Source organism: Podarcis tiliguerta, assembly GCF_965153285.1.
Source record: "Podarcis tiliguerta genome assembly, chromosome: 1".
Taxonomy (NCBI): domain Eukaryota; kingdom Metazoa; phylum Chordata; class Lepidosauria; order Squamata; family Lacertidae; genus Podarcis; species Podarcis tiliguerta.
Genome location: NC_139534.1, coordinates 131,097,437 through 131,123,194, shown reverse-complemented (window position 1 = coordinate 131,123,194; position 25,758 = coordinate 131,097,437). Strand labels below are relative to the sequence as shown.

Genomic DNA, 25,758 nt, shown 5'->3' with positions numbered 1-25,758 from the left:
CACACATATTGAAAGTTTGCTCAGCTTAACAGATACTTGCCAGACTGTATTTGCAGGGAGGTGTAAGCCGCTACAGTCCAAAGACAATTGGAAAGCTTTCCCCATTTCCTTCCTCCTTGCAGAGAAATATGAGGTCCATTTGGGAGAGTCAAAATGGCTTCAGGATTGCTCTCCTGTACTATTTCAGACACATGGTTTATATACTTATGCATGTGTGTTTGTCTTTACGTTTATGAACATTTATTCTATATTTGAGACCTTAGAAATCTTATAACAGTATGTTTCTGTGAAAACTGGCACAGCATTTTCTTAGCTGTGTTTTCTGCAACGAGAATCAATGAAACACGACCATACCCCTTAATGATCAAGCACAGCAGTCGTTTTACCAACCCTAAGGCTTTGGGCTTACTTTATTCTGTTTCATTTTTAAAAAGACATTTAAGTCGAAGAGGTTTACTTTCCCCTCCAGGGGAAAAACTAGTGAAAACTGAGATAATATCAATGAAGAAAAACTCTCTAGGAATCGCTCAGCCTGCCCTACTATGGTTTCCCTTGCTTTCAACTTTAGGTGGCTTTCTGAAACATACATAGTTATTGAGGCATACAACCATGGGGGGAAAGGTTTCAGAAATCGTTTTCTATCAAAATGAAATCCTTTCCTTTCTGTGTCATTTCAGAATGATTGGAAAGAAGGATAAACTTTTTTTAAGCTGGGAAAAATGGGGCAGGAAGGAACAGGAAGAAAGGAGCTCTGGTGGGATAGAAGAAGAAGGCAGTTTCAGAGGGTGCCAGGGCCATGTAAATCGAGATCAAGGTCAGCAGGTTTCCCACCTGTGTGTTACATGTTCATTTTGCATCCAAGGGTGAAGGGGAAAGCAGAGTGACAATCTGAGTTGCGTGAGCATCGGACATGTAAGGTTCCTCTGTTACTAGATGATACCACTTCAGCCTGACAGGTGGGGCCGGAGTTGTGTATTTAACTCCTTTGTCCCATATTAAGGGTTTGCATGTATGTTGTGGATAAAACTAGAACTCATCTCTATGAAATCCATGCTGACCTTGTCATAGGTGCAGGGATAGCTTACCTGTGGGAACAGCCAATCTTTCCCTTACAGTTGAGCATCAGCCGTGCAAGACAGTTGCTTGCATGTTCCAGCTCTTAACTAGGATTGTTTCCACATTTACTGTGTTTTCTCTGTTGGCTGAGAGAAGGGTTTGTGGGGGAAACTTGTAGAGGGAGGAGAGAGAGGTGGAGCAAAGTGGGGAGTAGCTGGATGACTAGAGAAAGGGAAACTATTTAAAGACCTTGAGAAGAGCTCTTGGGAAGAACCCTCCATTACACACAATGTTAAGAAATAATGCATTTTTTAAAAAGTAGAAAAACCGTCTTTATATTGCATAGTCTTATGATGTTGGCAGTGGATAGTTGGTATTTGGTACTGTGCTAGGAGGAGGAGCTCATTGTAACAGTGACATTCTTGATTGGCGCAGCAAATGGGGCTGGTCCTGGCATCATCCAAGCCGAGGGAAATTCCCTTCAGAAGCTTGTCCTAAGTCTGAAAGCTCTTGCCGTCTGATTAAAGGGCAAGGAACAATAAATGGCATTCATACAAGGGAATGCAGTACACGAGTGAATTCCACCGCACCAACTCCCACCGAAATGATTTTTTCCTACTATCATGCAATGGCTGTCTGTGTGTGAGAGAGATGGAATTGACAGATTTAGTTAATTTACACTGACATAGAAAGTCAGTTGCCTTCTCTGAAGTACAGAAGCTTTCTGGAGTATTACACCAAGTTAATTCTGAGTAAAATAAGTACAATGTAATAGTGTACTTTGACAGTGGGGAAATTGCAGGAGGAAACTTTAAAGTTGATGTTTCTCCCCCCCCCCAAAAAAACTTTTTTTTGTTACTGCTCTTCAGTTGCAGAGAACAAACTGGAAAAGCTGTCAGTTTCGAAGCAGTGTTTTGCTTCTGGCAAAATGTGCTTTCTCAGTTATATTCAGCAAGGCTAATTTTGCAAATTCCCTTAAGACCTCAGTTATTTACTTTTATGCACCCAGGTGTAGTTGCCGGAAGATCATTCCAGCATACCAGACAACAAAGGTTTTTAGTCTAGAGATTTTGTGAGTTGATTAAAACTGCAAACCCTATCTTCAGGCTTTATTTTTCCCCTTTTTCTTTTTCCTGTTGCCTATGATTCTGAATGTAACCTGTATACCTTTGCGCTCTGCCTTTGCAATCCAGCTTCTGCAGTAATAGGAAAACGGGACAAGCGTTGCCATCTGGTAGTCCTTAAGCCCATGGAATTTCTTTGCTTCAGCTACAGAAACTAAACAGCACAATTGCCAAGACCATCTCTTTATTCAAAACATGTTTTAAAACCCATTTTTGGAAAGCTTTCATTTCATTCTGTGAAGGAAAGGTGGGGGGTAGACTCCTCACGATACACTTAGTGGGTGATTAAAAAGGGCTCTAGTAAAACACCCAAAATGTGCTTATCGTGGCTTCTTCATCCCCATGCATCCACTTCATGTGTGTGCCATTTCGATGCTCAACTCTTACCAGGGAATTCAGGCCTTGAACTGAGAACTTGTCCAGTGTTGGGACCTAACCCATTACAGTGGTACCTCGGGTTACAGATGCTTCAGGTTACAGACGCTTTAGGTTACAGACTCCGCTAACCCAGAAATAGTACCTCGGGTTAAGAACTTTGCTTTAGGATGAGAACAGAAATTGCGCACTGGCGGCGCGGCGGCAGCAGGAGGCCCCGTTAGCTAAAGTGGTGCTTCAGGTTAAGAACGGACCTCCGGAACGAATTAAGTTCTTAACCTGAGGTACCACTGTAGTGTGCGTTCAACCCCCAGAGCCCTCTTCCAGCACACAAGGGATAGAGAGGACACACCACCAGCCCAGGCAGTTTGAGGCCTCTGTGTTACTCTGGTTTGAAATAAATACTGGAGCCAGGCTTTGTGCCCTTCTGACCAAGCAGAACCAACATGGATGGGAAACTGCACAGACTCAAGGTCTGGGTCCTGGTTTTAGCCCCTCTCATTGTTTACTACTCTGCCTGAAGCATGCTCTCGGTAGTTGGGTTCATACCCAGTGGTCAAACCATACCTCAGTCAGCCTCACACCTTCCTTCCTCAGCTCTGTCAGTGCACTGGATGCAGCCTAAAAGGCTCCCCCAGCATACAAGTTGTCTTGTTCCAGTTATCCTACACTTCCACTGGTCTACCAAGAAGTACTTAGGATTGTTTTCACTCTGTACTGAATGTTTTTGATAATGAGCAGCAGGGCATAGTATGGGAACAGAGCTGCATGTTGGTTCACATGATCTATTTTCTCAAATCCTGGGAGCTCAGACCTGCTAGCACTTTCCTGATCAAGCCTAACTTGGAATACAGATCATTCAAATGTAACCAGTCACATTCCCTCCCCCCATCCATAAATTTGCATCCTGTCATTTTGGCCTGAAGTGGGCGGCAGGCCCTCAAGGGGGTTTGCAATAACAACATACAGAAAGTGGTTTTAAAGCACTCAGTGTTCCAGTTTAAAAAAAACAAACAATAACATTTCAAGAACTTCAGCAAATAGCACTGCAGAATTTAAATACAGATCTAAACAAAGCTAGTTGGCTAATTATTCTTTTGCAACAGAAAAACTTTAGCCTTGTTGACAGCCATGCATAAGTTGGCTTGTTCAGATAACCTAAAGTAAGCATCGCGACTGGGAATGAGGATATTTGGCAAATGTGTGGAAGCCCCCAGTAGTTGCTGTAACCTTCCAACAATTTAACTCCACCCCCAAAGGTGCATTCCTCCATTGTATCCCGAGACAGACGGGTGCCACCAACATCTTCAGAAGTGGCCAACCAGATGTCCTTAGAACTCTTTCTTGCAATCAAAATTTGAAGGCACCACCTGTCCTTTGTTTTGCCCCAGCTCTTGGTATTTAGAGGTGTATCCTAAAAGTTCCATTAAGCTAAGATGACAAATAATTAAGCAGATTGCCCATGCTATTCACAGGATACTACTATGCAACTGAAAATAGTTCATTAAATATATGTAACACCTTAAGACCTCTTGGAAGCATAGAAGACACTAAGAATGGTTATTACACTGAGACAAATATTGTTGAAAGAAAATGAGAACAGTTGCTTTTATTTGTGGAGGGAGTTCAATCTCCTGATAACCATGTTGGGATTCTTCACATTTTCTTTTTCTTAGGCAAGTGAAGGAGTTGATTGATTTTTCCAAGAAGCTGTCCTTTCAGAAGCCTGATTTGGCTTCTAGCCCACAACTTGGAAACCTCATTCTGTCACTTTAATCATAATTGAATGCCTTACTGCCCTAGAAATAAGCACTGTCTGCCCCATAGTAACAGCTACTGACTGCTGATGAACTATAAATAAAATCTACCCCATGAGTATGGCAAGCCAGAAGTCAAGGTAATGGCAGTATATGTATCATTGTCTCAACTGAAAGACCTTGAATGCTTTACTTCTCGTGGTACTTAAACATAAGTGGTTGGCTGGCATCTCTCTGTCTTGGGAGACAATGTGCCTTTGAGAGTGAAATCAAACAGTTAGAAGGTTACAACGCCTGCTGCAACTGTAGAGACCGATATGGAAGAGACAGGTTTTGTTGTAATTGGGACAGGTGAAGGCCCTAGGTTTTGCTCTTCCAGATGCACCATGGCATTTCTTGTCTTTCCTGGCACGGCCCCCTGCCAGCTTTTAAAGTTGAGATTCAGCTTGCTCATTTCCAAGACTCTCTACAAGACTGGTTTACTTGGAGGCATGGGCTTCCCCAAGGGCCATGGGTCTTCCCCATTTGTGGAGGTGCTGCTGCTGTGTTCTTTGTGATAAGATCAGCCCCATGGGCTTCTCCAGCTGTTTAGCCTTGATTCCTGGCTGGTTGACAACATACCCTGCTGCTAGGGAATCTCTCCACTCTCTGTATGGGGCAGGACAGGGAGCCAGCAGAACTGCCTCCCCTTCCCTGATCTCTGCAGTCAAAGGGTTGGTGGCCTCCCATCCATTGACTTGGGCTTCTCCCTGCCAAAGGCGTCCTCCATACCCTGCCAGTTTATCCTTAGCAACAGCCACCCCAGACCCAAGTCAATCAGTATCACGAGGCCCATACCACCACCACCCCTCCCAGGGTAGCCTCCCACCCTAGTCCTTGGGTGCTGGCTTTTAAGATAGTACAGTATTTGTGGAAGCAATTATGGAGCATGCACGTTGGTAGTGGCTCCCCATCTCTCTCTCTCTCTCTCTCTCTCTCTCTCTCTCTCTCTCTCACACACACACACACACACACACACACCAAAGTCTTGGAGCCTCAGCTTCAGGATCTATCCTTCCAGTGAGCACTCAGGGCTGATTTCCTTCAGAATGGATAGGTTGGAACTTCTTGCAGTCCATGGGACTCTCCAGAGTCTCCTCCAGCCCCATAATTCAAAAGCATCAATTCTTCGGTGATCAGCCTTCTTGATGGTCCAGCTCTCACTTCCATACAACACTACTGGGAAAACCAAAGCTTTAACTATACAGACCTTTGTTGGCAAGGTGATGTCTCTGCTTTTTAAGATGCTGTCTAGGTTTCACTGGTAGAGAACCTCTACCAAGCAGAAATCTGCTTCTAAGTCAAGGGACACCTTAGCATATCCAAGCACTAACACGTTTTATCACAGCATTACAAGGGAACACCGTGTGACTATGGAGGGGATTAATCCACAGCGTCTTTGCTTGGGTTGAGATGGCATTGCAAACGGAACTAATGTTTAAATGGCATTAAAGTAAGAAGAACGGATGAATGAACAAGCTCAGTGAACATCAGAGGACAAAATGTCTTTAAGGAAGTTTAAAGACTAAAAATGCATTTAACACTACTAAAACAACTCTCTAATAATGCTTGAGCCATTTGTGCTCCTTTACATAGGGGTTACAGTGATCTAAAATAATGCTGTTTGAAAAATGGCTATCTGATGCCACCTGTGGACCTGCCTAAATTGACCTCTGAATAGTAATAACCGTTAAGCATATAGATTCAGATAGGTAGATGTGTTGATCTGACACAGTCGAAATATATATAAAAAATTGTCCAGTAGCACCTTAGAGACCAACTAAGTTTGTTCTTGGTATAAGCTTTTGTGTGCATGCAGGCTTCTTCAGATACCATATAATTAAGCATATAATTTGTAAAGAAAAGCTGTGGCTTACTGTAGAAGGAGGAGGGGTTCCCCCTATAAGGAAGCAGGATATAAATGTAAATCAGTGTGTGCCTGCCTTTGTAGTGTAGAAGACTGAGTAAGAGCTATTGTTGTGTTATCAGATAAGCAATCCAAGTGCTGTTAATCCTTTAAGACTGATACTTGGCTCCCCCCACACCACACCACCTTGTTCCATTGTACTGGCACTCAGTTCAAAGGTATGGGCACCAAGCTTCAGAAGGTCAAGCAAATAAAGCTGTTGATATGGCACTCTTGACAGAGAGAGAGAGAGCTTAGAATTGTGTGGAAAAGCTTTTAGGCTGTTCCTCTCTACTAGTGTCATCTGATACCGTAAAAGATTTTGTGCACTTGTCTAATCGTTATGTAAAACAGCACAGACATAACGTGGCTGCAGTTAAAGATGTGACCTATACATATTACTGCCCTTGTGACTGCTAGATCACAGTAAGAGTGTAGGATTGGGAAACGGTGGACAATTGCTCCTTCCACAGGTTCCATTAGAGTCACCTGATCATGGCTTCTGCACATCAGATAGGAACAGCAAGAGAAACCTGGTGCTCTGTGATCACTCCTGCATCTCTAGAAATCCCTCCTCTTGAGGGTTGCCAAAAGCACAGCTGCTGTAGACCCTAAAGGCTGGGAGTAGGATCTATTCCATATAATTAACTGACTGGAGGAGCACTTGCCTACCCTTAAAGTCTGTTTATTGTAATGACGAGAGCTATAGTAGCAAGTTGGAACACACCATTTTCCCCAAGTAGGTTAAGTCTCTTTGCCAATTAACTCTCATCGTAGCAGCATTTTCTTACATCATGAATTTGGTCTAGACCTGCGGTTCTCAACCTGTGGGTCCCCAGATGTTGTTGGACTACAACTCCCATCACCTCTGAGCTCTGGCTTTGCTAGCTAGGGGTGATGGGAGTTGTAGTTTAACAACATCTGGGGACCCACAGGTTGAGAAAGGCTGGTCTAGACCATGGGTAGGCAAACTAAGGCCTGGGGGCCAGATCTGGCACAATCTTCTAAATCCGGCCTGCGCACAGTCTGGGAATCAGCGTGTTTTTACATAGTAGAATGTGTCTTTTTATTTAAAATGCATCTCTGGGTTATTTGTGGGGCATAGGAATTTCTTCATTTATCCTCCAAAAATATAGTCCGGCCCCCCACAAGGTCTGAGGGACAGTGGTCCAGCCCCCTGCTGAAAAAATTTGCTGACCCCTAGTCTAGACTAGGGTGACCCTACTGGTAGAGGCCAGGGAACATTTTGTAAATGTGTGGATTCAAATCTCCCTGTCAGCACCACCTCCAGTTTGAGGTCTCACCACCACTAACTTCATACAGCCGTTTCCTCAAAACGCTGAAGTAAAACCTGAGGTTTTCACGCAGCCTTGCCTTTCTTAAATGTTTCTAATTAGCGTGCAACAGCAAGTAGAATAGATCCTACTCCCACCCTTTAGAAGCTAAAGCAGTCTTCCCTAGCCTCGTGCCTTCCAGCTCTTTTGGACTACAACTCACATCAGCTCCTATCCAGCATGGCAACTGTTCAGAGATTGTAGGAACTGTAGTCCCAAACATTAAGTGGACACTAAGTTGGAAAAGGTTGGTCTACAGCAGTGGTTCCCAACCTTTTTGTTTGTTTTTGGGCCATTCCCCACCTAATGGTAAAGGTAAAGGGACCCCTGACCATTAGGTCCAGATGTGACCGACTCTGGGGTTGCAGCGCTCATCTCGCTTTATTGGCCGAGGGAGCCGGCGTACAGCTTCCAGGTCATGTGGCCAGCATGACTAAGCCGCTTCTGGCGAACCAGAGCAGCGCACGGAAACGCCGTTTATCTTCCCACCGGAACGGTACCTATTTATCTACTTGCACTTTGACGTGCTTTCAAACCCATGTTGGGAGCCCGTGGGTCTAGAGCCTTGCTGGAGAGGATGAAAAGTTCATTTTTCGCTTGATATTTACTACACTAAGTGAGCAAATCTACCCCTCTCGCACAGCCAAGTGACCAAGGTTTCTGCAGGCCTTTTAGAAGCGGTGAGCGATAATGATACATAAGATTATGTGGTGGTGTGAAGAAAGTAGATAGAGAGAAGTCATATAGAGGAGGGAGAAAGGTTGTTTTCTGCTGCTCCAGAGAAGCGGACACGGAGCAATGGATCCAAACTACAAGAAAGAAGATTCCACCTAAACATTAGGAAGAACTTCCTGACAGTAAGAGCTGTTCGACAGTGGAATTTGCTGCCACGGAGTGTGGTGGAGTCTTTGGAGGTCTTTAAGCAGAGGCTTGACAACCATATGTCAGGAGTGCTCTGATGGTGTTTCCTGCTTGGCAGGGGGTTGGACTCGATGGCCCTTGGGGTCTCTTCCAACTCTATGATTCTAAGTTTCTCCTCATCTCTCATAAACGTATTCATGGAGGGTAATGCTATCCATGGCTGCTAGCCGCAAGGGCTGTTTCTCTCTCCATTCTCTGAATGAATGAATGCACAGTAGCACCTTAGAGACCAACTTAATTTTGTTCTGGGTATAAGCTTTTGTGTGCACGCACACTTCTTCAGATACCTTTCCATTCTCAAAGGTAGCGTTCCTGTGTATGCCAGTTGCCGAAACTCACAAGTGGTGGAAGATGCTGTTTTACTGAAGCCCTGCTTGCAGCCTTCCCATAGGTATCTGGTTGGCCACTGTGTGAATAGGGTGATGGTCCAAATTCCTATGTTCCTAAGAAGCGAAGAACTTAGTTCACTACCCAAAATGCTGATGACTCCAGAAAATGTTCTTGTGTGCATATACTGTATATCTAACTGTACCGTGTGTGAGAGGCTACATATTTTCAAGAGATACCCTCTTCCTAATAATAATAATAATAATAATAATAATAATAATAATAATAATTTATTTCTACCCCGCCCATCTGACTGGGCTTCCCCAGCCACCCTGGGTGGCTCCCAACAGAATAATAATAATAATAATAATAATAGGCAAAAGAAAAAATCAAACGTTAAAAACTTCTCTAAACAGGGCTGCCTTCAGATGTCTTCTAAAAGTCATAATACTTTCACTTGTGGTGCATTTGCACAAAGGCTGGTTTTGTGCAATGTGAGATTTGCATTTCCAGGGTGGGGGAGGTGCAAGATTGGCGCTGCCCTCAAAACCTTGTGTAATGGAACATCCTTTTTTAAAATTTGTGGAAAAGTTCAACTGATGGGAAAATAATTTGCTATGAGATGTAACTACACTGAAAATCAAGCAGATTTAATTACTTCTGCAGATGCCATGAGAATGCATCCCTGGGTATTATCTCACCCCAACTCCCTCAAGGTTTGAGCAAGCTTATTAACAGTTGGGTGACTCTGCTTGCTACAACATTCAGTTTTTTGTTTCTGCTTCTTTTTAATAAGTAACCCCTGCAGGTGTAAAATTAAAAAATAATCTAGTTACGAACCTCAAGAGAAATAATACTAATTGCTGGAGGATTCTGCTAAAAGTGTGGCCTTTGTTTTTGTTACAAAACACTTGACACTTGGAGTAAGTGAATCATAAAATACTTGACCAGATGTATTTAATAGCATTTGTATTATAGGTCCTGGGAGAAAGTATAAACTCTGTTTGCATTTTCCCACACCAAAACAAGGTGTAGTAGCAAGCATGTGGAACATATTATTACTATTCAACAATTATTTAATGCCATTAGTATATGATATGTGTGTGTGTGTGTGTGTGTGTGTGTGTGTGTAATTATCTATCTTTCTTCATTCATAGAAGTGACTAGTTGTTCTGGGGCTGGAGGGAAGGAGACCAATAGAATGAAGGTCATGTAGCTTAGTAATTAATGAAAGGGACAATAATAGAGTTGCAAAGGACTTTAAAGTTCAGTGGAAAATCAGGCTATGTTGTTCATAAAACACTTGCTCTGAAGAAGTGGATTTGTGGAGGGAGACTCGGAGGTGGAGTTTAAAAAAATGTCTTGATGGAAAGCTCAGGTGAAACTGTTCCAGATGGACATACTCCAAATTAATTGTGCCTCTGGCAGGTAGCTGGCACTTCTTTCAAAACAAAAAACAGAATAAGTAGAAAGCCAAACAGCTCTTCTCCTTTCTCTCCTGTTGCCAGTGGGATGCTGGATTCCTTTTTCAAATCCCTTCTGAGATGCATTAAAACTAGCAAAAACAAAGTGTCACGGCATACTTAAGCCTAACAGATTTATTGTGGCAAAAGCTTCTGTGGAGTAGTTCTTATTTATTTACAATATTTGCATGCCATCCAGTGACAAAGTTCTTCGGGTGGCTTACAGTATCAATAAAACAATAAATCACGACTGTAAACAACATAGGAGGGGATTAGAGCTCTTGTCATCCATGAAAGCTTATGCTGTAATAAATCCATTAAGACTATTTAGTTTTGCTGCAACAAACACTACTGCCTGTCTAGAATGTAAAAGCATTCTAGACTTACTATTGAATGGAAAACTAGAAGCTCAGTGTACATCATTTAATTCAGGGGTTCTCACCCTGCGATCCTCGGACCCCTTTAGCATCCTTGGATGGGCTTCAGGGGGTTTGTGAACTGGGTGCAGAAAATGCTATTTACAATTCTTTGATTCTATGAAAGGGGCCAGTGACTCAAAAAAAAGGTTAAGAACCACTGATTTAACTGGTGTTGCAGTTTTTATCTGATTCAACAAAAAACTCAAAAACAAATATTGCATAAGATTAAAATAAACAAGGGTGTTATACAAATTGCCTTGTTTGGTAATAAAGAGGGAGGGTAGGCTAAGCTAACCAGTGTTGTACTCAAGGATTTTGGAGCATGGCTCCCTGTGTAAATATATCTGAAAGATGCTATAATACTGCAACTAAGAGAACCAAATCAAATCAACTCCCCACTGTTCGTGGTGGGTCAGAATTCCTCTGGGGGCAGATGTCTTTTCAGCTGAGGTTCTGGAATTCCTGGTGAGAACTGTTCTCAAAACCATATGCAGTTTGTATGACCTGTTGGTGTGTAGGTGTTGGCTATGTATTGAAGTGGCATAACAACACACACACACACGCTTGTGTGTCCCTACCTGATTTTGTGTAGAGTATGAAGTGGTTCAGGTTTGCTTTAAAGTTTTTACAAATGTTTCAAACAGCTGCTGAGGTACACAGCAATCCTGTTCGCTTGCAAGGATTAAACCATCATCTCCTATTCTTCTTTCCTAGACATCAGACATCCAGAGGAACTCTCCCTTTTGAGGAAGCCCAGAGACCCCACAAAGAAGAAAAAGAAAAAACTGGATGACCAGTATGAAGATGAGACACTTGAGCTGGAAGGACCATTAATCACCCCTGGATCAGGTGGAGCCTATATTTTGCTTTAGAGGAACAAGAGGAATAATAAAGAGGTTGGGGAAGGAGAGAAGTATGGCGGGCGATGTAAACATGTCACTGGGTGGGTGGGAATGTTAAGGAAGAGAAAGTTTAGAACTGAAACTGGAGCAGGTGCTAAATGGAAAGATGCACAGTCACACCTAATCTCTTGATGGCCTTGCAGCTAAAATCTACAGAATTCATTGGGGAGCTGTATGCTGCTTGGTAATGAGACTCACCCTGTTCCACAATTAAGACAGTGGCACTGTGACAACTGCTAATCTGAATATTGTGCCTGACTCACTGAGCCATTTGGCCTTGCTCATGGGTAACAGTCCATTAGGTGCAGCGTCAAATCTGGGGACATGTCTTTGTATGTTCCCAGATTTCCCCCCCCCCCCCCACACACCTGCTCATCATTTCTGCACCCAGTACAGTGGATAATAACTTAGCTTTGTGTCAATAGAAGTGCGAACTGTTTTCTGTAATAAGAAGCAGTAGTAGTTCTCCTTTCACCTGCCAGTGGATAATGGGAAGCTTAAAAACTTTTGTTTTTATCTGTATTTGTTGGTTTAATAGCACGGCCTGCAGATATATTAAAAAGTAGCCCTATGTTCTTTGCTGGCTGTCTGATAATGGATTCTTCCTACATACAAGCTATGACTTGGCTTGTTTATAGAGTTGGATAGGGTGCTTCTGAATGGAAGTTGTGAATTTGAAGACGATGGGACGTTTCCAGGCATTGCAGATATTTTGAGAATAGCCCTGGATTGAACAGCCCTGTTGTATGGATGTGACATTCTGAACACCCACGTAGTGTGGGTGATGGTGATACTGACAAAAAATAGTAGTGATGTTTGCCTATATCCCAGCCACCAAATGGAGCCCTGGGTGTTTAGCATTAAAATGCAAAACTGCAATAACAAAACGTGTTTGAAATATTTTTAAAGGGGGACAATAGTTATTTTATCATTAAAATTGTATAGTACTCTGCTTTTAAAAATAAATTTCCAAACCAGATACGTGGGAAAAGGAAAGAATGCCCTAATGAGAAACATGCAGTGGATTCTCTGCAGTCTTCCTCATGTTTGAAAGGCCTCTGACAAAACACTGACATCTGGAAGGAACAAATTCCGCACTGAAAACTGCTCTGTTCTAAAAAGCTTTCAGATGCAACGCTGGGATCCGTCAACGTGGGGGTGGGGTTTGGTCAGATTGAGATTCTTGGAGGAAGTCTGAATTGTAGCTAGGACATGTACCTTTCAGGGCCTTGAATACCAACACTAAACTTCAAATTTAACACTAGGTTAAGTTTAATATACTGCTTTATAGGCAGCCAGTGTCATAGGGGTGTGTTGGTGCAGTAATTGTGTCTTACCAGTTTCCAGCAGAGTGACTGCTAGGGTCATGGGTGCACCTGCTATAAGCAACCCCATGAGGAATTGGTTCTTCTGGAGCCTTCTGTCCTGCCAAAAGCTACCATCTAATTTTAATTGTGAGGCAGTGTGTGCTGGCTTGAGGACCAGCACTCCCTTCTTAGTTGGCAGCAGGAAGTACTGACATCAGACACTCGGAGGTGTGAAGAGGGCATGCTGGGGCCAGTCCCAAGGAACCCCTGTGGAGAAATGTCTAACAGATCATTTTACTGATGTAAACACAAGTAGTAACTTAATGCCTGAAACATCTTTCCTGTCTGGCTCCATTTAAAATGCCAGACTCCTCATCTTAAGGGGCAGCTAGAGGTGTCATGTCCCTGTGAATGACTTCAAGTCAAACTTACTCGTGGTTGCTGTTTTACTGCAGGATCATCTTCAAGTGAGTAAGGCTCCGCATGCTTGCTAGGAAGTCAGAAATCAATAGGACAGACTCCTGCCATTGTGTCACCAACCACAATTAGGTTTTTACATCTCGATATTCTTCCTTTGTCCCCATGCTTCTGAGCGTGCATACATAATTAAAGATAGCATCATAGAGCTTTCCAGCGTGCATTGATCCTTCCAAGAAATAATTAAAACTAAAAAAATTCTTAAAATTACAAGAGATTCAGTCCCTACATGCTGTTGTGAGAATTTAAAACATATGCCTTGCATAGTTTCCTGAAATTCACCCTATTTTGAGAGAATGGGAGTGCTTTGGAAGGGGAATTGCAAAACTAGTCTATTAGAACAGTGATTAGTTTGTTTTCTTTCTGAAAAGTTCTCCTTTCATGTCCTCCCCCTCTTGCTTCATTTTCCTCACGTTCCCCTGTGCACATTTTTACTATTAGACAAGTAAAAAAAACCAAACCAACCCTACCTGTTAATCTAGAATTGCTCTTACCTGCCTCAAGTCCATTGAGTAGGTTACCAGTGTAATTAAAACTGGCTATTGATTGTTTAGACATCATTGTTTAGAATGATTGGTTCTCTCCTTGGTTTTTAAAACCTATTTCTGTATATAGTATTCTCCATAGGGAAGGGCTGTACCTCAGCTGTAGAGCATGTGCTTTGCATTCAGAAGGTCCCAGGTACAATCCCCAGCAGGCTAGGAATGTCCCTGTCTGAAACCTTAGAGAGCCACTACCAGTCAGTGCAGTCAACCTGGAGGCTGAACTATTTCCTGTGTGCAAATCTTGTCCCACGGAGCTGCAGCTCTGGGTATCACCTCATCCATGATCTCCCATCACAGCTGTTCCAATTTCTGGATGGAAGATTGCCTGACTGGAAACCTGGTGGTGAGCAGCAGTGGGTTTTGTTCTGTTTTTAAATTATTATTTTTTCAAGCATTAGGCAAATTCATGGAGGAAGCGAGCCATGTGAGTAAAACATGCTTGAGTCCCTCACTAGTAAAGGTAAAGGTAAAGGGACCCCTGACCATTAGGTCCAGTCGTGGCCGACTCTGGGGTTGCGGCACTCAGTCAGTCAGTCAGTCAGTCAGTCAGTTTTATTGCACATAGCCAAAGGCTGCCGCAATGTACACAGAATTATTTGACAATTAAAAGAAAATATACTGAATTGGTAAAAAAAGACTTAAAACATTTATATTATTAAAACATTACGTACTCTAAACAAAGCTATAAAAGTACCCCAATGTAGAAATAAAAACATTAAACAATAAAATTCATAAGCTAAAATCTTCACATGGTCACTAATGTTAAAAACAATATCAATTAATACAGTGTGCAATTTATACTCAGAGTTTGGTGACAAAGATAGAGCATAGCCTGAGGTAGATAGATAGGATCAAATAAATTCATCTCCTTTACAGTTAATGGCTACCTTGGCTATATAATTTGCTCTAATTTTCCTAGCCGCGGTTGCAAAAAGTGCTACCCGCCAGGTCACATACTTATCTGTGTCTGCAAGGAGATACAACATCATATCAAGGGGGTTCTGGCCAGGGGACCCTGTCATTATAGGTACCAAAAATCTTTTTCTTGCATCATTATATAACGGACAGTGCAAAATATAATGCATAAGGTCCTCTACTTCAGAACATCCCCTAATGCAAACAACCGAGCAACAGGAGCTCACCCCATTGCGGGGATTTGAACCGCCAACCTTCTAATCAGTCCTAGGCTGATTTTTCACCACCCCCACCTGTGGGCAAGGGATGAGGAGGTGTTCTGCATGCAGTAATCATGCCAGGGTTGTGCGGAAGAACAGGGGGCAAATGCGCAAGCGCAACACCTGCTCACAGTTGCTATGCAGATAGGAGAATGTCAACTTGTTGCACACCCCAAGGCATTATGTAAGATTCAGTTCCTTTTGCAGCAGTGCACTGTGGATTACTTTTTAAAAATCTGCTCATGCCACATAATTTTGGTTCAGGGACATGATGTTTTGTTAAGTTGCCATGCCGTAGACAACGGTACATTCCACTCCACATACGTTACAGCAAGTCTTAGAATTGGATTCTGGGAAACATTAAAGATTTGGCGGGGGATAATGAATGGTTTGCTACAACTTACCTTTGCAGCACTCCCTTCTTCCACACCTTGTTAGCCTGAGGATTTAATATACACTCGTATTCATACACAGTTCATTTAAAGGTAGTAATTTGGCCCTTGGCATTAAGCCACAAGCCCGCCAGTCGCATTCTTCGCTGTTGCTTATTAGAATGAATAACAAATACATTCTTGCCAGTTACATACCTTCTTGCCGCCCACTGCAACCCAGTTTAAGGCCACGAACTTTTACCTGCCATGACTTCATTAAAATGAGTTGTTGATCTAGAATGAAATCCCACGCAGTCCCAATTCCCTACGCGCCACAGTTGGTAACAGAGAGGGAGCTACTTTTTCACGACTGGCTATCAGGTCAGAAATGCACTGTGACCAGGGGCATCCATGTGTGTGCTGCGTATTCATTCGTACATTTGGGTTTCATGCAGCTTACTGAATTGCATAACTGTTTTGGTTTGAATTATTTAGTGGCTGGAGACTTTGCACTTAACTTTGGGATAGAGATGTTATGTAGACGACAACCCTCAACTGTGGGGGGTAGGATATGGGTCATTCCTGGGAGAGGGGGAAATCCTGATCATGGAAAGAAATCATTATTTTTGTAAGAGTTGAAAAAAAATGATTTCAATTAATGGGAACTCTATAAAATTACTTAAACATCAGAATGAATCTTGGGTTCTGGCCATGTCTCTGCAGACCACACAAGAATTCTGGAGAATGTTGTCCATCCCTATCTTAAAATGTGAAAGTTCAGATGTTATGAATTTTGTTTTCTGACTTGCGCTGTGTGTCTGTGTGTGTTTGTTTTCCTGCTTCTGTTGCTAATGGCTTGGATTCTTTGACCTGCTTAATGATAAGGGGGGGGGGTGTCAGGATTTCTCAACACTAGGTCTTCAGTCCTTGGGAGGATATTGCTCTCCAAGGATCACACCCTGGCTCACCTCCCCTCCCCTCTTCACCATTGTGGCTTTTTTGTTTTCTTTTATCACAGTGCTTCAAAGATCAGATAAACTGAAGGGAGCAATTTAGCAATCCTGCTTTGTAGTCTGTCCTCTCCTGCCCTTGGCATTCCTCCACAAAACCCAGAATTGTAAATAAATTGGTTAGTTGCTTTGTAAAGAGTGCCTTTGCTCAAAATATGAGAGAGAAGCAAAATTTTAAAAAACAAAAAACAAAATCCATTAATAGGGAGGAGAGAGAGAGAGATAGAGATTGTGGCACTTGGCTAAGTGTCATGACAAACACAGTTGAGTTCAGCATGAGACCTGCTATGCAAAGTGTCATTAAAGGCCAAACTAGATATCATACAGAAAACAAAGGAAAACAAGTCTCCCAGCATTGTTAAATGAAAGCATTGTGTGAGGCCACTGTCAGGACTGTAGGATACCTAACCAGAGGAGAGAAGGTTGTATTTCTGTCCGGAATTGCATACATGTAACCCCAGCTGCTTTTCTACTCAGGAGAAGAGAAAGGAGTAACTTTTCCCATGTTGGTGGAAAATAAGTTAGGTCTGTGGGGAGAAACTTTTGAGTGAGGAAAATGGCTGGAGGAGGGAAGGTTTTTTAAGCAGCGAGTCTCTCCTTACTTCCCTCACTTCCTGATTGTAGCAGCTTCAGATTTAAGAGAGAGAGTTAAAACCACTGGGATATGGTAACATACCTCCAGTGCAATGTCTAGTTTTCCCCCCCAAGAGAGAAAAATGGATGACTTTCCTATGTATCCAGACAAACCTGTAGAAGAAAAAGCCTCCCCCCTAAATGTCAGTCTACTGAGTGATTCTAAATTCACTGGCTGTTGCTTTTCCACTGCAAAGCAGAGCATAGATAGAAGAACAGGGGAGTGTGATTTGCTAGCGAAGGGCAGCTGTGGTGGGGTTGGTGGCTCATTTGCTCTCCCCTGCAAATTCTCAGTATCCCTTCTTTGCAGTGAAGTGGAAGCCAAGATTCCGTGACCCGTTTTTGCTCAAATTGCAGGTCAGCCCTCTGTTCTGGAATGCTGTTGATTCTACAGTTTCACCAACTAAGAACCCCTAGGCACTATACTTTTAAAGCAGAATCACAAATTTGTGTAAGGAGAATCCATTTGCCTCTTAGAGCTACAGTTCTCAAGAGTGGGTTATAAATTCTTCTTCCAGGGGAACTCCAAGAATTGTAGCTCTCTGATGGGAATAGGGGGCTCCTAAGCACTCTCAGACCTGTAACAAGATGCAGCTCGCAGGACTCTTTGTTTAAAGTTGTGTGACACAATTTTAGATGTACAATGGACGCTCGGGTTGTGAAAGTGATCCGTGCGGGAGGCACGTTCGTAACCCGCAGCGTCGCGTCTGCACATGCATGGATCGCGATTCGGCGCTTATGCGCAAAGCGTGATTTAGTATTTCTGCACATGCGCGAGTGCCGAAACCCAGAAGTAACCTGTCCCAGTATTTCTGGGTTCGGCGCGGCGCGCAAACTGAAAACGCGCAACCTGAAGCATTTGAAACCCAAGGTATGACTGTCTTGTGCAGATGGGGGTCTAATTCTCCAAATGGTTAATAAAGGACGTAGAATTGCCACCAAATGAAATGCGGTAGCAGCAAGCGCAAAGTGCTAAAGTGTTAAGGGCATTGCTTTAAAAGCTGCAAGAGAAAAAGGATACGGAAGAACCTCTGTTGGTTTCAAGTAGCTTGTGATTGCATTTGCTCTCATGTCTGTCTTAACTTGCCTGCTTTTGAAAGACTCGTTTTGACAAAGACTGTTCTATTTTGTTTTGTTTACCTTTTTTTTTTACTCTAGAAAGTGTAGTGTACATTGATAGCATTGTAGTTTTTTTAGAAAAACAATTTGTCAAGGAGGAATGCCTCTTAATTTCCAAGTGGGAACATTTCTGAAGCAAAAATGGGAAGAAGAAATGGAATACCTGGGAGGTGGGTTTTTGTGCATAGGCACCTCATTTTGCAGCCGCAAGCTATTAAGCACTGCTTCTTTACAGCCTTCCTTGAAATAAATGCAGATTGGAATAATCAGTTGCACAGTGAATTGACTCCTGTGTGAGCTGCAGGATGGTTGCGCAGAAGCAGCTGGCTTCCTTAGAATCCCAGCAGCCTTTCTCGGTGGCGGTTGGATTCCAGTTGTCGTCGTCGTTCAGGCTCCAGTGCTGTCACACACCTGTTCCAGGCTACAGGCCTTTGCCTGGGTTTTTAGTACGAGGCAACATGATAGAAGCTTATAAAAGAATGTGTGGCGTGGAGAAAAGGAATAGAGAAAAGATGTTCTCCTCTCATAACAGTAGAACTTGTGGACATTCAGAGAAGCTGTAAGTTACTGGAAGACTTAGGACAGATCTAAGAAAGGGCTTTTTCACGCAGCACATAGTCAAACTGCAGAACTCACTCGTCTAGGAGGCGGTGATGACCACCACCCTTTAAAAGAGGAGGGCACAAATTCATGGAGGAGAGGGATCTCAATGGCTACTAGCCAGGATAGCTATTCTCTGCCTCCACAGTTGGAGACAGCCTTGCTTCTGAATGCCCGTTACTGGAAGAGGGCTGCTTTGCTCGGAGCCTCCTTGTGAGATCCCACAGGCATATGATTGGTTATTGTGAGAACCGGGTGCTGGAATAAATGGGCCACTGGCCTGATCCAGCAGGCTATTCTTACGTACTTATGTGTTCTGCATAAAAACCCTCTTCGTGCTGTAATAGAGCAATTTATGTTCCAATTTAAAATTCTTATACAGTTTCGTCCTAAGGCAGGGATGGCGTGTGTGTGTGTGTTCACTAAAATCCAAAGCTCTATAAAACACAGACAAGTGCCAAACATATGTAGAATTAAATAGCAGCCCATTCTAAGCCTAGGATTTTTTTTTCAGTAACGCAACGGAACTAAGCTCAAAGCCCTTTCATAGAATCCAACCAGGTGAAACACTCAGAGGGTGTGGACCAGTGATTCTAGGGGGAGAGTCCAGGGTCTATCTAGAGAGGCTTGGAGGGCTGTATTCTGCGCCCAAGGCATGAGATTCCTCACCTCTGGTGTCTATAAGCTGAACAAGTCTCTCCCACTCCCAGCTTGTATTCTCCATCTGTAAAATAAAAGTAATGGCGACTTTCCTCACAGTATTGTTAGAAAAAATAGTTTACAATCCTTATATGTTATTAGATTTGCAGCAGTGAATGAGAACTATGCTTCAGAGGAAACATTGTTCCAGGTGGGTGTGGGATTTTGGCTGTCCAGGTGCTGCTAAATTACAACTCCCAGCAACCCCAGCATACATGGCTAATAGCCAGGGGTGATGGGAGTTGTAGTTCAGCAAAGGCTTTCCACACACCTACACTAGTGTGTTCTTCTAGTGGTAGTTAAATTCAGTTTCGGCTGTTCATTGCTTCTTAAAATCCACCCCTGCTGCTGCTGCCTATTTACTCCACAGCTGAACAAATACTGAACTTAAGTCCTCAGCCACTGCTGCTCTCATATTCGAAATATATTTTGGGGTTCTTTTAGATCAAGCCAGAGGTGGCTTCGCGGTTTGCAGCTCTTTACAGAAACGTATATGTTACAAGGCCACCAGGTGTTGGGTGTGAGAGCGGGTGTTTCTGAGCCCCTTACACAACACAGAAGGGTTGTTAGAGGTCAAACTAAGCATGGCCATATTGGTAAGGTATGCCCCTATATCTCAACTATGTCTATAGAAATTATGTTAATATAAGATCTCCAGCCACTCAAGTTTACTTATGGAGAAACCACACCACAGATACAGTGGTGCCTCGCAAGATGAAAAGAATCCATTCCGCGAGTCTTTTCGTCTTGCGGTTTTTTCGTCTTGCGAAGCAAGCCCATTAGCGGAGTAGCGCTATTAGTGCTATTGGCAGTTTAAGGGCTAAAAACGGCTTTTTAAGGCTTAAGGGATTAGCAGTTTTGCTGCTAAAAGGCTTTTAGCAGCATAGCGCTTCAGAAAAAGGGGTTTTGGAGCGGGGAAAAAACTCAAAAATTTTCGTCAATTTTCGTCTTGCGAAGCAAGCCCATAGGGAAATTCGTCTTGCGAAGCGCCTCTGCAAACGGAAAACCCTTTCGTCTTGCGGGTTTTCCGTCTTGCGAGGCATTCGTCTTGCGGGGCACCACTGTAGCTGAGACTTCGAAGACGCTTCCAGTGATTCAGTATTAGACAGTGCCCTTGCTTGACTTTACTTTTTATATGTGATTAATATAAGATTTAAATAATCTACAGGTTTTGTTGGAATTGATTGGTGTTATTTTACTACAAATTAGTAAAATATTCTGTTGAGAGAGAGAGAGAGAATATTTCCCCCTGCTGTTTCTGTCCTATTAAATACTTTTGGCACAAAATTGGCTCTTTGGGGGCTAATCTTGACTCAAGTTCTGCTTGTTGAGAGTGTATAGTACAAGTTCCTTTAAAAAACAATAGACTGGAGTTGCAAAATTTCCAAATGATCAGAAGCTAATCCGGACACCGGATTTAGATTTAAACTGATTGGAGCAGTGGCAGCACCATCTTAATGATGCACATGGGAAGCCAGCTCTTTGAATTTCTACTTCTGCTGTTAATAAGACCCTGGATCCTCTACTGCAAACAGAATCATTTTCTTTATTTAAGGAAGGTTTAATGTTAATGTTAGTGTTGGACTAGACTATCCAAGCAAACTCTAGCGAAAGTCTAGTGAAGCTTTCAGTTCTGTTGAGTGGGAGCAAAATGAACTTAGAGAATTCCAACCCTTAAGGGTCTCAAGAGGCAAAATTTCTCACTCCCACCTTGTAGAAGAAGTATCACAATCTACCTTCTGCCTACCCCTATCCTAAGGTGCATACCGTATATTTCGCTCTATAAGACACACTTTCCCCCCCTCCAAAAATTAAGGGGAAATGTGTGTGCGTCTTATGGAGCGAATGCAGGCTCCATGGCTTCAGTGAAAGCAACATGAAGCCTCCGACAGGAGAGCAAGAGGGATCGGTGCGCACCGATCCCTCTTGCTCTCTTGGCTTCGCTTCGCTGGAGAGGCGCTGTGCAGCTTTCCCTCTCCGCAGCGCCCCTTCAGCGAAGCAGGAGGAGAAATGGAAGGGGCTCCGTTTCTCCTGCCGCTTCGCTGAAGAGGCGCTGCGCAGAGAGGGAGAGAATTTTTCTTGTTCTCCCCCTCTAAAACTAGGTGCGTCCTATGGTCGGATGCGTCCTATAGAGCGAAAAATGCGGTACTTTTATTGATCTCCCTAATAGCAGGAGGTGGGTCGCTGCATAAAGGAGGCTTAAACCAGGCTTTTAAATTTAACACAGAATAATGGCAAATATTCTAAAACTCTGAAGAATGAGCCTTGCAACACATGTATAGCAAGCGGTTATAAGAAGCTCACCACAAAGAGATTGTGCAGCTTAGACTCTCGTGAACTATTTTAAGAAGAGTTGGTTTTGAGCCTGGGGAGCCGCATGCTGAAATCCAGGCAGCCGTATTTGTTTCTCAGAGTTCAGCCAAGAAAAGGGAAACTCTTTACTGCCTTCAGCGAGGGCTGCTTCAGATACTCATTTCTGAAGTGGTAAAGTCCTTATGCCGTGACTTCATCATCTTCATTTCCCAAGGAGAGTTTCTGTGCAATGTACAGCTTTTACGGGAAAAAGTGAAAACTCAGCCTGTTTTTCAAGAGTTCTGCTATCCTGTGTATTAACTCAGTTGGTTGTGTGTTAGGTGAAAACTAACTGCTACAAATGGCTCCCTGCACAAAGCTGTATTGACATATAAGGATTTTTATACATTTAGAAATAAGCATCTTACCATACTCTCCTTTCTCCCCCCCAACGAAAGCTGCAGAGTCCTTTTCTTTGGCATTTATAAAGAGTAGCAGTCAGGCAGAATTCTTACCCAGTTGCTCAGTAAAAAAAGAAGAAGGAGGAAAGGCAAAACTATTTCCACTTTCCAGTGTTCTGGATAATGTTTGCAAAAGCACTGAGATAATTGCCAAGCAAGGGAAGTAATGAACAGACTACTTCATTTCCTTCCATTGCGTGTATAGGCAAAAGATGACGAAGCAGGAGTTTTGTATTTCCTCCCTTGTCAGATAGAAGTCATAATGCTCATCTTGGCCAAGTCCTCATTTTCCTGGAGGACTGGGTGGAAATGGACTTACCCAACCTGGCAACAGTCTGCTCTAATTTCACAGCCCTGATTTTCCAACATGGGCGCTTGGTGCTAAAAACAATAGTTACAGGCGTATACTATTGATCTTTTAGATTTCTGCTGTTTTGCATTGTCACTTGATACACATTGCCATAATAAAATTACTGCCTGTAGGCTTTATTATACTGTTTCACCTGCCACCAGGTGTACAGTTCAGACCTCTTCACATGTGTCATGTGCTCAGTTGCACCCTTGAACATCTCTGCCTGTTTTTCACCCCTGCCTGTTTTTCACCCCTGCTATTCTTATTTCTGCTTCTTTCTGCGTCTTCATCTTACCTTCTGACTTCCTTTCTTTCCTTCTCTATAGGCTCTGATGTTCTTTACATCGGCCCAGTGAAAGGTGAGCCCCATGTGGGTAGGACTTCATCTCCTGTGACTTTTCTTTTGACTGTTTTCCTACCTCTCATCTACACGAGTCTGAAAATCCTCATGTTACAGGACGTTCTTAGTTTTTTTGCTCTACTTAAAAGCATGGAAATGCAGTTCTGGGTCGTCTTTTCCCATTGAACAATTATTTAGGATATTGATATTGTTGGGGGATGCTTTGAGTTTGACCATGTTGTTGGGAAAGTGGCTTAGTAATATTAAATCAAAATATAGTTTTGATTTTAACATTATATCAGAAGCAGAGCCCTAGAAGCATCAGTTACTTACTCTCCTGCAAGCAGTATCTGCTTTATGATAATGTAAAGTACAGATTCACAGATCATGGGGAAATGTATGAACTCCAGTGAGCATTTTGAGATGCAAGTTCTTGCTTTTTGTGATATGATGGAAATGGGAGCCAAATTTGCCTGTCACTCAAATTCCTGTGCTCCCTGCTCCTTGCACACTTAAATTTCTTTGCGGAACGCTTCGCTTGTCTATTTGTTCTTCATTCAGTGAAACAAAATGCTATCTTTTATTCTAATGATAACTTTGTTCCAATTCTCTTCTCTCAAATTAGGAAGCATTTATTCAAGCCCAGGGCTTTATAGCAAAACCATGACGCCAACTTACGATTCACATGATGGGAGTCCTTTGTCGCCAACTTCGGCTTGGTTTGGAGATAGTGCTTTATCAGAAGGGAATCCAGGTATACTTGCCGTCAGCCAGCCCATCACCTCCCCAGAAATCTTAGCCAAAATGTATAAACCACAGGCGCTTCTGGATAAGGCCAAGATCAACCAGGGGTAGGTTTTAAAAGCTTATTTAAGCAGCTTATATTTTGAAGAAGAAGAGGGGGAAAACATCATTTGAAATGACTAAGCCAGCACTTTCTTTGTGTGTTGGCAGGTGGCTGGATTCTTCAAGGTCACTTATGGAGCAGGATGTGAAGGAGAATGAAGCCTTGCTTCTTCGGTTTAAGTACTACAGCTTCTTTGATTTGAATCCTAAGGTATAATGCTATGTGTGCTGGGATATCTTCTGTAGGATTTTCAGTGTCTGTGATGGAGAGACAGAAAAGGGCATGGATGACACACGTGTACTGTAAGGAGGGGAAAGGAGCCAAAGTGTTCTAAACCCAGTAATACTGCACAGGCTCGACGGCTCTGCAATTCTTGCCTGCTTAGAAGCTGAATCCGTACCAATAGCACGGTTGCGCTTCATGCTCTAGAGAGGAAACGCTGATTCTGCATATGGATTTAATTAAGCTAGTGGAATAATTTGGTATGTGTCTTGTGAAAATTAAATGTTTGTTTTTCCAATATTCAGGCTAGCAATGAATTTTGACCCTTTGGGGGTATAACTGAAGTGACAGAAGGCAAGGCGGGGGGAAACAGAGAGTGCTTCTGAATTAGACAAACAAAAACTTGTGGCTTCGGGAAGACTAGGAAAGGTATTATCTGCTGGGCTCCCTCTCCTTATGGCAGTGGTGTCCAAACTTTTTTCAAAGAGGGCCAGATTTGATGAAGCGAAGGGCCGAAGGTTGCCCTTTTTTTAGGATTGACGTTGTTGAGCTTCTTAAAGGGATTTTACCCCCGGAAATAAACTGCCATAGGGGCCGGATTAAACCGACCGGCAGGCCAGGTTAGGCCCCCAAAACGGATTTTGGACATGCCTGCCTTTTGGGTTGGAAATTGGAACAGCCATAATCTGATGGGCAACCCAGCCCAAACTTTTGCAGAACTGTTAGGTAATTAATGTTTGGTGGCAGTACTTCATCCTACTTATATCTAGAAGCACCACTAGTTAAGCAGTGTTGATAGAACAAAGACAAAAGGCTTAATTGCAAATGAGGCTGGAAAATGTGTAGGATTGGGCAAACAATTTGAGCAGATTTAGGATAGCTGGTTTCTTTGTGATGACTTTCCTTTATAGCAGTGAGAGTGACTAATGGCTGGACATATACTAGCTCCTAGTGGGCTGGAAGTTTTCCTCTGCCATATGCAAGCTCTGGTATTTCAGACTGACGCAGCAAATAGAAACGAAGGCATTCAAAAGCCTTAATGATTTGACAGGATTTTATTACTTGACTACAAAAAGCTATGTGCTATAATCCTTAAGCAGGGTCCTGTAAGAATTATATGGTCATGTCCCCATAGTACGATGCGATCAGAATCAACCAACTCTATGAGCAGTCGAAATGGGCTATTCTTTTGGAAGAAATAGAGTGCACAGAGGAGGAAATGATGATGTTTGCAGCATTGCAGGTGAGTGGAGATGCTGTAGGTGCAAATCTCTGAACTTTTAATTTTTGCCATCTTAACGATACCGTTCTCTAGAAAGTATTAGTGCCTCTGACATGCTGACTGAGCTTTGTGTCTTGCCCTATATTTTTTCAGTGGCTAGAATGTTTTTTCCCTGACAGATCTTGGCTTCTTCCCCATTTTTTAGGGTTTACTTGAACCTTTTTAGGTGATTTCAAAATAATTTTCCTCCTTGTTATGTCTCAAGCAAAGGAATTTGGATTCTTTTTCGCAAACATGTTTGTATCCATCTTTCCTTTTTTTGTTGGCTTTTAAGCAAACAACAAGTACATTAGGTTACTGAACCACAGGGTTCTGGCACTGAGCCTCTCAAACAGCTGGTGATAATCCCTGGGTTTCCCAAAAATACATTCTACCCTCCTTCTCTAGAATAGGACACAGTTTG

The 25,758-nt window shown here is 42.9% G+C and overlaps 1 protein-coding gene across 5 annotated transcripts in view; it reads left to right on the top strand.

The window, feature by feature from the left end:
• FERMT2 (FERM domain containing kindlin 2) overlaps positions 1-25,758 on the top strand; it is an 86,204-nt gene that overhangs the window by 34,977 nt on the left and 25,469 nt on the right. For 3 of the 5 annotated variants that reach the window (XM_083436454.1, XM_083436452.1, XM_083436453.1), the window contains exons 4-8: positions 11,436-11,570; positions 22,991-23,023; positions 23,630-23,855; positions 23,959-24,061; positions 25,209-25,316. In XM_083436454.1, coding sequence (XP_083292580.1) covers positions 11,436-11,570; positions 22,991-23,023; positions 23,630-23,855; positions 23,959-24,061; positions 25,209-25,316 — 605 coding nt within the window. The remainder of the gene's footprint in view (positions 1-11,435; positions 11,571-22,990; positions 23,024-23,629; positions 23,856-23,958; positions 24,062-25,208; positions 25,317-25,758) is intronic. The other 2 variants (XM_083436456.1, XM_083436455.1) reach the window with 1 other exon arrangement.